Source organism: Enhydra lutris, unplaced genomic scaffold (assembly GCF_002288905.1).
Source record: "Enhydra lutris kenyoni isolate GAN:26980312 unplaced genomic scaffold, ASM228890v2 scaffoldscaffold26, whole genome shotgun sequence".
Taxonomy (NCBI): Eukaryota; Metazoa; Chordata; class Mammalia; order Carnivora; family Mustelidae; genus Enhydra; species Enhydra lutris.
The window spans coordinates 20,287,424-20,300,741 of record NW_019154110.1 but is presented as its reverse complement, the minus strand read 5'-3'; the positions used below and the strand labels follow the sequence as shown (position 1 = coordinate 20,300,741).

Below are 13,318 nucleotides of genomic sequence, written 5' to 3'. Positions count from 1 at the left end.
GACCACTCATACCGAGGGGCTCGGAAAGAAATATGACATAGCTGATGTCGTCTGCCCACGACAAAGTGTGAGAGTTCTTGTGCTGAGGCCAAGGCTCTGGCTTGCCTTCTTGGCAAGCTATTCCCCAGATCCCATCCATCTAGACAGCACCCAGCTTTGCCATTTGCAATGACACCTGGGTGCCCTTTTTAATTCTTGTGCAATATGGTTTGGTTGATTAAGTTCTCATTGTTTAGAAAACTGGGATAATTCCAGCAGAGCTAGGGCTAGAAGTGGCCCAGTGGTCACTCACCAAAATTTCTACAAGTGTGCATAGCTGGACTCTACTCCCTGAGGCCCTGATTCAATTGCTTTAGGATTCAAATGTAAATATTTTGACAATGGTCTCCAGTTAATTCTCACTTGCAACTCTCTTTAGAGGCTCTATTCATTGAGAGCACTTAATAATGTGCTAGTGGAGTGAGTGTTTCACAAACCTAGTCAACAGACTCTCCTGGGGGCTTTAAAAATGCAGATTCCTTGGAGTGCCTGATACCTGCAGTCTGGGTATGTCTAGGAAAATTAATACTTTGAGAGATCAACTTGTTATATGTTTCCCTTAAGGATTTTGGAGAGATTCGTTTACTCTAAAATTGTAGTTCCTATACAAATTACAATGCACCCTTTATCACACATTGAAGAAAAGGCAATTCTAAGGAATTCTACAAAGTAAAGATTTTAGCCAAGTAACCATCCACATTTTTTTTCACTCATTCATTGAATAAATTCATTAATAAATTAATTTTTAGTTGGAGGCAACATTATGATAAGGAGAAGAATGTAACAGTTCAGTGAGGGAGAAAAGCAAAGAAATGAGCAAGTAAGCCAACAAATAAAATAGTTACAAATATTGAAATAATATGTATATATAATAATATGTGTAATATGTATAATAATAATATGTATATATAATAATATGTATAATATGTATAATAATACATATTGAAATAATATGTATTTATAAAGGAAGTGTTTATCTAATTTAGAATAGTCCCTAATTCAGACTGGTAGTCCCCGGTCACTCTCAATTCGTAGACTTTTGCCTTTTTTCATCTTCCCTGCTCTATACTCTGGCCCAGAAACTGCAACTCTAGGGAGTTTTTCCATTAGGGTCCCTATACTCGCCTACGAGCATAGTACGAGTTATTAACAACAATGCCAGGTTTAAACACGATGTTGATTGAAAATAAAATTAAAACGACCAAGTCAATCGTGAGATACATACTTCTGTAATTTCATAGCTTTCTCGACATCAGTTACCGAGGACTTTTAAAGAGAAACGCAGTTACTGGCTATTTAGCATATAAGCACCCTGGACTCCTGGTTGATAACCACTGTAAAGTGTAAGAGGACAAATTAACTAGACCGTGCTTGTCAAGGGTCAGAACCCGGATGATATCTGTTTAAACCATAGCTCTCATCCTATAATTGAAGCCATTTTGGCTCACTGCTATGGTCTGAATCCTATCTGGGTTGATGGTGGCACACAGTGATACTCACCATTAATGGTGACATACAGTGACATTTCCAATCTGTAGAAAGTCAGGCAGACCATTTAGTTGCCTGACATTTGTTTCACAGTAAGTTATAGTTTTGTGCAAATAAGACCCATTCTGCCAGAAGGAAGAATTATGGAGCCTATACCCTCCTATGAGAGGCTGATGGTCCAGGTAGGTCTAAGTGAAGGTTTGGGGTTAAAATAATGCTCCAGAGACCACTGTAGGGTGTGAGTCATGAGATCTGCGCCAATGTGTCAGAAGGAAATACCCAGTTCCATTGTGGTCTTCCCTAGAAAAAACTGGAAGCACGTTTATAGACTTCCAGCCAACTTGCAGAAAGACAGATGGAGAAAGGAGGCACTGACCTTCTCATTTCACAGATTTAAAAGAAAGCTTTCCATCTGTTATCCCACCTTGGGTATAAATAAGCACCAAGCCTTATTAATTGGCACTCAGCTTTAGGACTTCAACAGCCCCACATACCTCCCCAGAGAAGGCTTGTCCGTTGAGGAGGTGCTCCGACCCTTGGCTATCCTCACTCCCGAAGTGTAGTCGGATCTCCTCCAGCCGGTGGCTGTATGTCATGGGTCCTCCTGATATGTTAACCAAGTGCTCCTTGTCCAGGCGCAGGGACACATGTCTTCCAGTGTTGTACATGGTCCCACTGACCTGCAACACAATGCACAATAAGTCAAGCAAGGTTCTCTTTCTGTGTCTCACCAAACCCAGCATGGTGCTTAGACAAATGCCTTTTGCCTCCTCTCGATGGGCAACCATTAGGCTAAGTCTCTATATGAAATGGGGAGTAGCAGTACCTGGAGGGCATTCCTGCCCTACCTGGCTTATGTGGTACTTTCCGCGAGGCACTAACCATATTTACGATCACATGATCATGTAGAAATTTGAGGTAGGGATTCAAAGGAGACCTCAGCAATTGTGATTAATATTTTGAACATTGCACCTTAGAAAAAGTCACTTGTTCCTCCTAACAACAGGTGTTGGCAAGGATGTAGAGAAAGAAGAACACTTGTGCACTGTCAGTGGGAAGGCAAACTGGGCCAGCCTTTCTGAAAAAACAGTATGGAGTTTCCTCAAAGAGTTTAAAAAAGAATTACCCTTTGATCCAGCAATCACACTACTGGATATTTACCCAAAGAATACAAAAACACTGATGCAAAGGCACACAGGCAACCTTTGTTCTTTTTTTTTTTTTTTAAGATTTTATTTATTTATTTGACAGACAGAGATCACAAGTAGGCTGAGAGGCAGGCAGAGAGAGAGAGGAGGAAGCAGGCTCCCCAATGAGCAGAGAGCCCGATGCAGGACCCGATCCCAGGACTCTGAGATCATGACCTGAGCCAAAGGCAGCAGCTTAACCCACTGAGCCACTCAGGCGCCCCCGCAACCTTTGTTCTTAGCAGCAATATTTACAAGAGCCAAAGTTGGGAAGCAGCCCGAGTATCCATTAATAGCATTGATAGATAAATGGATAAAGAAGACACACACACACACACACACACACACACACACACACAGAGGGGGGGGGTGGTGGACTATTACTCAGCCATAAAAAAGAATGGAATTTTGCCATTTGCAGCAACGTGGATGGAGCTACAGAGTATCAGGCTAAGCAAAACAAGTCAGTCAGAGAAAGATAAATATGATTTCCTTTATATGTGGAATTTAAGAAATAAAACAAATGAGCAAAGGAAGAAAAAAAAAGAGAGAGAGACAAATCACGAGACAGAATCTTAACTCTAGAGAGCAAACTGATGGTCACCGGAGGGGGGGGCCAGGTGGGGGGATGGGTGAAATAGGTGATGGGGATTAAGGAGTATGCTTGTCACCATGAGCAACAGGTGATGTATGGGATGGTTGAATCACTCTATTGCACACATGAAACGAATGCTACCCTGTATGTTAACTATCCTGGAATTAAAATAAAAACTTAAAAAAACAACTTGCCCCTCTAACCTTAAGTACTTGGAATGTATAGAGTCACTGTAAAAGTTAAAATCTCAGGGGTGAGAAATTGGAGAAAGCAATAGATGCCACAAAGGCCAAATGAGAAACAAGGAAGCCAAAATGGGTGAATAGGAGCGAGCTGTCGTGGGAGACTGAAGGCTTTGGTCCGAATTCTCAAGTGTGCAGTCCTGTGTGCCTTTGTTAGGTCCCTCTCTTGCCCCTGCCACCAGATGCTGTGCAGAATGTGAGCTCTGGGGGGCGCCTGGGTGGCTCAGTGGGTTAAAGCCTCTGCCTTCAGCTCAGGTCATGATCCCAAGGTCCTGGGATCGAGCCCCGAATCGGGCTCTCTGCTCAACAGGGAGCCTGCCCCCGCCTTCCCCCGCTGCCTGCCTCTCTGCCTACTTGTGATCTCTGTCTATCAAATAAATAAATACAATCTTAAAAAAAAAAAAAAAAGAATCTGAGCTCTGACCCCCTTCTCAGAGCTCAGGGATTCAGTGCTGTGCTAAAGAGATAGATCCAAGTTTCCCATTTCCCTTCCTCACTCCTGATTCCATCTTGCTTCAGCCTCTCAACTGCTGACTTTACTGCTTGATGCTCCCTTTCCTTCTCTCCTCTTTGAACTTGATGTTCAGCTTTATTTTCTTGGCTTAGGACCTCTCAACCCTTGATCCTAGAACCCCGATTCCTACCCTTAACTCTACTGCCTTCGTCTCCTGGGTTGACTTAGCTCTTGGGGCAGAACGGAAGATTAAAGGAGACACTGAATGGGTCTGAATGGGTCTGGATTCTCAGAGGCTGAGATACTTGGATTTTCTTCCTGCTTACTCTCTTTTGGGCCCAGCCTTCTGCTTTCGGGATTCCTTAATGGCTTTGTGTAATGTCTGATACCTTCCTTCGTCATGTTTTTATATATTTTCTCGCTAGCGCTATCCTTATCTGCCCCTCCACTTTTCTGACACTAGTTTTGTGAATAATCAAATAGGTCCATAGATGTCTCACTGTGGCAGAGACAGTAATACCCACTAAATACTCCATTGACTCATGATTCTGCCATTTTGCTGTAAGGTGGAGCCCATGTGACTGGTGTTGGCCATGAGATGGGAGAGGACACGACGGGTATCACTTACAGGGTGAAACAGTGGAAAACTTATGCACAAATCTCCAGTCTCTCTCTCCCCGGCTGCCTCAATTCCTGGGGCCATGTGGAAATATGTAAATGTTCTGTAGCTACAAGATGGAGCTCACGTCAGCCTGGGTGCTTGGCAGATTAAAGGGCAGATTGCAAACATGGCCAGAATTCTTCCCCTCCCTGTAACTGCATTCTTTACAACAGGATTCTGTAGCTGCTTCCATCAAGATAGGGGTCTGCTTCCCTCCCTCCTGACTCTGGGCTGGCCTTTTCACTTGCTTTGGCCAATACGGAACATGACATCTGTGCTTTCTCCTTCTGGGAAACTTGAGACCACGTCAACAAGGGCTAGCCTGCTGGGGGATGATACAACACTGAAGAGAGTCATCCAAGGAGAAGTCATCACAGACTGACCACCCCATGGCTGGCCTGCCAGCTGACTGGCCCTGCTGAGGTCAGCTTAGCCTGGCCTGGACCAGAAGAACTGCCCACAGACCCACAGACTTGGAAGCTAAATAATTGGGGTTTTAAGTCCCTAAGTTTTGGAGGTAGTTTGTAATAGAGCAAAAGCTAACATATACACTAGGTGAATAATATTCCCCCTCCTGAATCTGGAACTAGCAACAGAAACTCTGTTGAGGGCCTGGCACTGTTGAGTACCTGAACTGGAAAGTCACATGGAGTCCAGAGACTCAGCCTGCTGGGTAGCTGGAAGTCAGACCAGAGAGAAGCAGATGTGCCAGCAGTGACAGAGGAAACCATGCACTGGCAGAGAGAGAACAGCTACTTGACGTTCAGAAATCCTTCACATCTCCTTCATGAGGTCTGAACTGCATTTTCTCATATGCTTTACATCTTACCAATAAATTAATTTTTTTTCTCAAGCTATCTATTCTTTGCAAGCAGATAATCCCAAAGTGTGCACACCACCAGTCTCAAATAAATGCATAGTCAGTATGAGATCATGAGGGCTTGTCTTTTCTTCATATCCCAACACATGAGTTTCTTGGCAGTAAAATGGTTAGAGATAGGTTTGTGTTTGACATTGCATTTATTGTTAAGTAAAATTTACTTTTTCTAATTATTAAGATAATATACAGGTATTATATATGGTTAGAAAGATATAGAGAGGCTCAAGGAGATAAAAATCAGCCACAATTCCACAATAACCCAAAGATCATCACTAATATTTTGATATATATAGTCTTACAACTATAAATACTATAACATATATGTATGACTATCTATACCCATATTTTAACAAGGTCACTTTATATATGTGTCTGTATAATCAGATGAGTGATTTTTCACATACATGTATATATATGAGTTTGCGTATATAAATATAGACTTTTATTTATAATATTTTATGTGTAATATTAATATAATAATGGTATTATGTAGTATATATTTATTATAGATTAATGTGTAAATCATTAATTGAGACAAGAATCCATCAGAATCCTAGAGGAGAACATAGGCAGTAACCTCTTCGACATCAGCCACAGCAACTTCTTTCAAGACATCTCTCCAAAGGCAAAGGAAACAAAAGCGAAAACGAACTGTGGGGACTTCATCAACATCAAAAGCTTCTGCACAGCAAAGGAAACAGTAAACAAAACAAAAAGGCAACCCAAGGAATAGGGAAAGATAATCTCCAAACTGTGGAAAGAGCCAAGATGCCCTTCAACAGATGAATGGATAAAGAAAATATGGTCCATATATACAATGGAATATTACGCCTCCATCAGTAAGAATGAATACCCAACTTTTGTATCAACATGGACAGGACTGGAGGAGATAATGCTGAGTGAAATAAGTCAAGCAGAGAGAGTCAATTATCACATGGTTTCACTTACTTGTGGAGCATAAGGATTAGTATGGAGGACATTAGGAGAAGGAAAGGAAAAGTGAAATGAGGGAAATTAGAGGGTGAGATGAACCATGAGAGACTGTGGACTCTGAGAAACAACCTGAGGGTTTTGGAGGGGAAGGAGGCAGGGGGATGAGTGAGCCTGGTGGTGTGTGTTAAGGAGGGCACACTAGGTGTGGTGCAATGAATCTCGGAACACTGAAAAAATAATATATAATTTTTAAAAATCATTAATTGTATTTATATTAATATATAAATAACATACCATGACAAAGTATTAGATGTATGCAATATTATTTAATATATAATAAATAATACATATTATATATTAACTATTTTATATACACAAATTCTATATATATTATGTACACAAATACAATATGCTTATTTAACTATATATATCAATATCACATATATTATATAAATATATATATATATATATAATTTTCACAAACATGAATATTTCCAGGTCATTAAACTGCTCTTCTGTAATTATACTTTGAAATGGTTGCATAATACTCCACTGCAAAAATACAGAACTTATGGTTGACTCTTTACATCCCCTTCACTTTTTCACTATTGCAAAAATGTACTGCAATGAGCATCCTATGGATAAATTAGTCTTATTGATCCAGGGATATTTCAGTTGGCAAGTTCTGCATCAAGTGGTGAGCACATGACTATCTACGGCCACAGCCATCGATGTGGAGAGCAGACCCCACAGAGCAGAGCTGGATCTCTGTAATTGTCTTCAAATGACACAACACCATGACATTCAACCAGTAGCATCCGTGGGCACCTATTGTGTGCAAGGCAGTGTAAAAGGAACTGCTCTGAATTTTTTTTTAAAGACTTTTATTTATTTGAGAGAGAGAGTGAGCGGGCGGGAGGGGGCAGAGGGAGAGGGAGAAGCAGACACCCCGCTGAGCCGGGAAGCTGATGTGGGGCTCGATCCCAGGACCCTGAGATCATGATCTGAGCAGAAGGCAGATGCTTCACTGACTGAGCCACCCAAGCACCCCACCGTCCTAAATTTTTAGAGGACATATGCTCTGTTCCATTAGGCAAGTATCTGGGGTTTTCCTGCACTTCTGGAAATCTTTCCATCTGTGCCTGTCTAATGTCTAACATTCCTAAGAAAACTGTTGCACACTGAAACAAGGCAGGGGACAGGTGGTACGCTTGTTTGAATTTCCCCAGGACTTAAAAAAAAATACTGGCACATAGCAGGTGGGAGAAGGAAGGACTCTTGAGTCAAAAGATTCCCAGTGTGCCTCTTGGTGACCTTGGGTGGTTCAGTGAATTTCCTGAACTGTCTACATAATATAGAGATAAGAACCCTGCTCCCACCAGCCCCCATGAAAATGGATAGAAAACTATAAGGCATATAGGAAACACATGTCAAAATGATAGAAGTAAATCATCCTCATCAGTAATTATTTTAAATGTAAATAGATTCCACTTATATGAGGTCCCCAGAGTAGTCAGAGTCATAGGGATAGAAAGTGGAACGTGGTTGCCAGCAGCTGCTGGGAGAGAAACAGGGAGTTGTTACTTAATGGGCACAGAACCTCAGTTTTGCAAGAGGAAAAGAGTTCTGGAGATGGTTGGCGGTGATGGTTGCTCAGCGATGTGAATGGACTTAAGACCACGGAAATGTATACATAAAAATGGTTAATATGGTAAACCTTGTATGTGTATTTTACCGCAGTAAAAAAAAGCTGGGGAAAAATTCCCTCATGAGTTGTGACAAATAAGTAAATAATACATGTAACAGTCCAACATTTTCATTCTCTTCCTTCCCCCTCCTTTGACTTCTGCATGGGTGCCTCGCTGATGTCGAGGGACCCATGCCGATCTTCCCCACTTCCCAGTGCCCAGTGGGATACAGTGTTGCTTATTAAACATCACAATGAAGGACTTCCACTGATTCCTGCATTATGATGGTTCGTTTGCCCCTCATTTCGGATTTTATTTATTTATTTAATTTATTATTTTTTATTTAATTTATTTTTTTATTTAGAGACCATGTGAGGTGGGGGAGGAACAGAGGGAGGGAGAGAAAGAGAGAGAGAGAGACAGAGAGGATCTTAAGCAGGCTCCATGCCCAGCGCAGAGCCCGAGGTGGGGTTCCATCCCATGACCCTGCAATCATGACCTGAGTTGAAATCAAGAGTCCGAATAACGCCTCTAACTGTGTGCCAGGAGCCGAGAATGGCATGGTGACTAAAACCAGGCACAGTCCCTGCCCTCACGGAGCTCACACTCTCCACCAAGCAGAGACCAGAGAAGGGGAAGGGAGTTATGAGGAATCCACCTGCAACTTGACCATTTGCCTGTGCGTTCTTACTGCTAGATGTAACACCGCCTTATCCCCACCCTTTCCCTAGACACTGAAATAACATTAATTTGTATTAATCAAAAAAAGCTGTGTAGCATGGGTATGGTTTGTTGCACTTTAATTTAAAAATAAAAGCTTGACAACATTATGTATGATATCTAATGGTACATCTGCACTGTAGTAATTAACATTGCAATAGTGTCATTTTAACTGTAATGCTAATTACAGCGTTTCCAATGAACTACTTTGGTGCACAGCATGTTGGGAAAAGTTGTCTCATGCTGACCAGGAAGCAGAGCTGAGCAGAGAAGTTGAAGCTGCAGGGGAGATCCCAGCTGCCTCTGGCTGCTTCCATTGTCCCCCTCTATGTTTTATTTTCATCCATTGCAGAATGAGTTGAGAGGCATAAGTGATGATTACTTTGCAAGGGAGGGATGTAAGTGCTGTTGCTGATGGCTTGGTGACTTATCCAGGATGACACAACGGGCGGGGGTGGCAAAGCCCACCAGGTCTTGCTTGATGTGAGCACGGGCAAGCATCACAGCCCCTTCCAGAAGGAGGCCACGTGGGGAATTGTGATTTCTCCTCCAGTCTCTAAATGCAGGGCTTAGATGGGGCAGAGGCAGCGAGGTTCCTTTTCAGGAAAATAGGGGACCAGAATGGATACTTGGCTGCTGAAGTTCATCCTGGGAGGAGACCTGGAGAAATCTGTAGGTCAGGGAAGTTCCTTGATTTCCTGACCTGCAGTCATTTCCACTGGTTGGAGACGGGGTGGACCCATATGTGTTGGGAGCAGGTAACAGGTGGTCCACAGAGGGACTGCATATCACTCAATGTTATCTTGATCACTTGAAGCCATCTAAAAGCCATGCGTTCTTTTGCGAAGCAAAGAATTAACTTCAGGTTACTCATTTTGTGAAGTTGGATGTCTTCTTATAGCAAATACAGAGGTTTACAGGAGTTTGTGGTTGGCCAAGTCCTGTTATTGAACGGATTCATATCTTTTATGCTGATGACAGCACTGTATTAGAGGAAAATACATCCAGCCATTGTGTTTTTAGGGTCAAGACAAGTTTGGTTCTCTGACAGTCAGCAATGATCTTGTTCATAACAGCCGCCATCTTGGTTCGAACTGTTCTTTGGTGTCAGGTACCGTGCTAAGTCCTGAACCTGAACTTAAGGATGTCTTACAATTTCTCCCTCACCAAACCCAGCACCAAACAAGTGTGGTACTTAGACTCATGCCATTTGCTTCCTCTTAAAACGGTAAGATAGTGGGCTAACCCCTCCTGTGGCATGGAGGCCTCCCACGGGCAAACCTGTCCTAGGCCTCTGGTCATTTTCCACCGGAAGGCAAATGGGCCATTGGTTGGGGAGCTGGGGATTGACTCCACATATCTCTGGCTCTAAAGCTGGTGCTTTTAGCTGCTGGAAATGATTAGATTGCGCAACTAACGACCTAACAGTGCAATATGACAGGTTTTCTTTAAATACAAGTTGATGGTATAGGAGCCCCACAAGGTGTTTGGGATTGTTTATTGCAGTAGTTAGAGTTCTCTGGAGAAAAGGAAACCCGTAGGATGTGTGTGGCAAGTTCAAATTCTGTAGGGTGGGCGGCAGGTTGGTGAACCAGAGAAGAGCCAATGGGGCAGCTCAAGTGTGAAGGCCGTTGACTGCAGAATCCCTTCTGGCTCCAAGAAGCTCAGTCCTTTCGTTCTCATCAGGCATTCACCTGACAGGGGGCACCAACCCACATTATGGAGCACAATCTGATTAATTCAAAATCCATGGATATAAATGTTTGTCTCATCCAAAAATACCCTCAAGGAAACATCCAGAATGATGTTTGACCAAATATCTGGACACTGTGGCCCAACCAAATTGACAAAGAAAATTAACCATCATATTTATCTTCACATCCCATTTGCTTTCTTTGTTATATCTTGTTTAAACTGGTCTTGCCCAGCTATGCTGATACCATACGTAGCACATCTATGTGTTATATATGTATAATATATTTATAGATATTATTTATTTTATTTATATTTTAAATATATCAATATATTATATATAATATGTATGTGTGTGTATATATATGTATATATATATCTCATATATTTTTACATCACCTAATTTAAAAAGTCAGCTGTCCTAAACTATTCAGCAAACCTCAGTCACATGGAGGGAGAGCCAGTTTGAAATAATCTATGTCTGAGTCCTAGAATAATCGTAAAGAAATGATTTAACTCTTCTTGTTAAAAGCTTTGTGCACAACAAGGTAAATCTATCCTTGAGTCTGGAAGAGAACTCAGAGACAATTCTGGTGTACATCTGTCATGCTATCTTCCTATTTCCAGATTGGGGGAAAAAAAAAAAAGAGGAAGTGCACCTTTTTTAAATGACCCAATTCACAAAATAATAATAGTGAAGATTTTTTGTTTAATAGAGATAACACTTACAGGGTTGATGTTTATTGAGGACAGCTAAGCATAAGTAAACCTTACCCTCAGAAATTCCAGAAGATTCAATAAAATTACCTGCCTGGTACGACAAAAAGCTAATGTGAGGTTTCCTTTCTATTCTCTCTCAAGGAAGCATGACCCAAATCTCCTGTAATATACTCAGAAATAATTCCCTACAGCTTAAATGGAAATGTTAACACTACAAATGGAGGGTCTGAGAGGAAACAGAATCTCAATCTCAGTTGTGTGAAAGGAAGAGGTGACCATCTGACTTGGCAGGAAAATGACTACATTCTGAACAGGGTTCATTAGGGAAGCCATGGGCAGGATGCACCCACAAATTTTGAGGACCTATTGTATATCAGACGCTGTGCCAACTTTTTCAAATTTTAATTCCAGGGTAGTTAACATATGGTGTTTTATTAGTTTTAGATATACAATATAGTGATTCAACGCTTCCCTACATCAGCCAGCACTCATCAGGATTAGTGTGCTTTTAACCCCCCCATCCCCCATTTCACCATCCCCTACCCACCTTCACTCTGGTAACCATCTGCTCATTCTCTATAGTTAAGGGTCGGTTTTTGGTTTCTCTCTCTCTCTTTTTCCTTGTTCATTGAAATTGCACTTAGGAGTGAAATTACACGGTATTTGTTTTTCTCTGACTGGTTTATTTCACTTAGCATTATACTCACTAGCTCTATTCCTGTCATCGCAAATGGCAAGATTTCATTGTTTTTTTTTTATGGCTGAATAATATTCCAGTCTATATATATTATATCTTCTGTTGATGGATGGTTGGGCTGCTTCCATCATTTGGTTATTGTAAATAATGCTACACTAAACACAAGGCTGCACATATTTTTTTGAATTAGTTTTTTCATATTCTTTGGGTAAACAGTCAGTAGTGAGATTGCTGGATCACAGAGTAATTCTATTTTTCATTTTTTGAGGGACCTCCATACTGCCTTCCACAGCAGCTACACCACTGGGCCCTCCCACCAACACAGCAATGCTACTTTGTAGATCAGGAAACTAGGTACAGATAGGCTAAGAACCCTACTCAAGGGTGTGAGAGAAGCAAGTAAGGGAACCACAGCGCAAAAGAAGTCTTGATGACTCAAAGTTCATGGTCTTCCTACTGTCTCAGAGAGCAATTTCAAAGCCACCAAGGAAAGGCTGCCCTCCATTTCTCATGAGCCTGTAAATCTCAGAAATATAATAATGGTCATTTTAATTATTTATTTTGGAGTTGGCATATGAGTCCTCTTCACTCGTCATGCAGGAGTGTTGGCATTCTTGCCTTTAAGATACAGAATTACTCAGCAGATGGTCTACTGTACTTGGAGTGAACACAATGGGCCAATGGATGTCACTATAATATTCACCACAACAGCTGTGACTATATATATATATATATATATTTTCCAGGCCCTGTACTTATCCTTTCCCATACATTATCTCCTTTAATCCTTACACTACCCATGTGAGGAAGGTATTGTTATTCATATCCTACAGCGGAGGAGATGGAGGCTCAAGGACTCATAACTAGAGTTAGAAATAACAGAGAAATTGGCAGAGTCAGAATTCCAGCCCAGGCCTGTTTGAATCCATGTTCTCTAGCTCTGGAAGAGAAGAAGGCTGGAAGTTGGTGGAAAGAGTTTTGGGGAAATCATGTAGCTTCTAAGTAGCTTCTAGGATTGGGGATAAAGTTGTAAAGCCCAAATATGGGGTCCCCCTCAGTGTGCCTAAATGGGTGCAATTTGGCCAGTCCTAGCCTGAATATCCTTGGTGGTTTCTAGACCCAGGACTGCATAGCCCCTCCTTGCTGGGGCTTGAGGGATGGGCCACACCTGCCTATTCTATTATTGGCTTAGCAAGTAGGTGGCCAAGACTGTCATGTTGGCTCAGTGCCTAGAATGGTTAGTGAAGGAGGTCTGACAGCATGCTCTATAAATTAGGTGTCCTTTCATTGCAACTGAGGCTTCCTATTTTATGTCTGTGACC

At 41.7% G+C, this 13,318-nt stretch overlaps 1 protein-coding gene across 1 annotated transcript in view; it reads right to left on the bottom strand.

The window, feature by feature from the left end:
• The window catches only part of LOC111151645 (carbonic anhydrase 10), a 528,900-nt gene that overhangs the window by 179,909 nt on the left and 335,673 nt on the right, over positions 1-13,318 (bottom strand). The window contains exon 4 of the mRNA XM_022509773.1: positions 2,022-2,207. Within this exon, the coding sequence (XP_022365481.1) occupies positions 2,022-2,207 (186 nt within the window). The remainder of the gene's footprint in view (positions 1-2,021; positions 2,208-13,318) is intronic.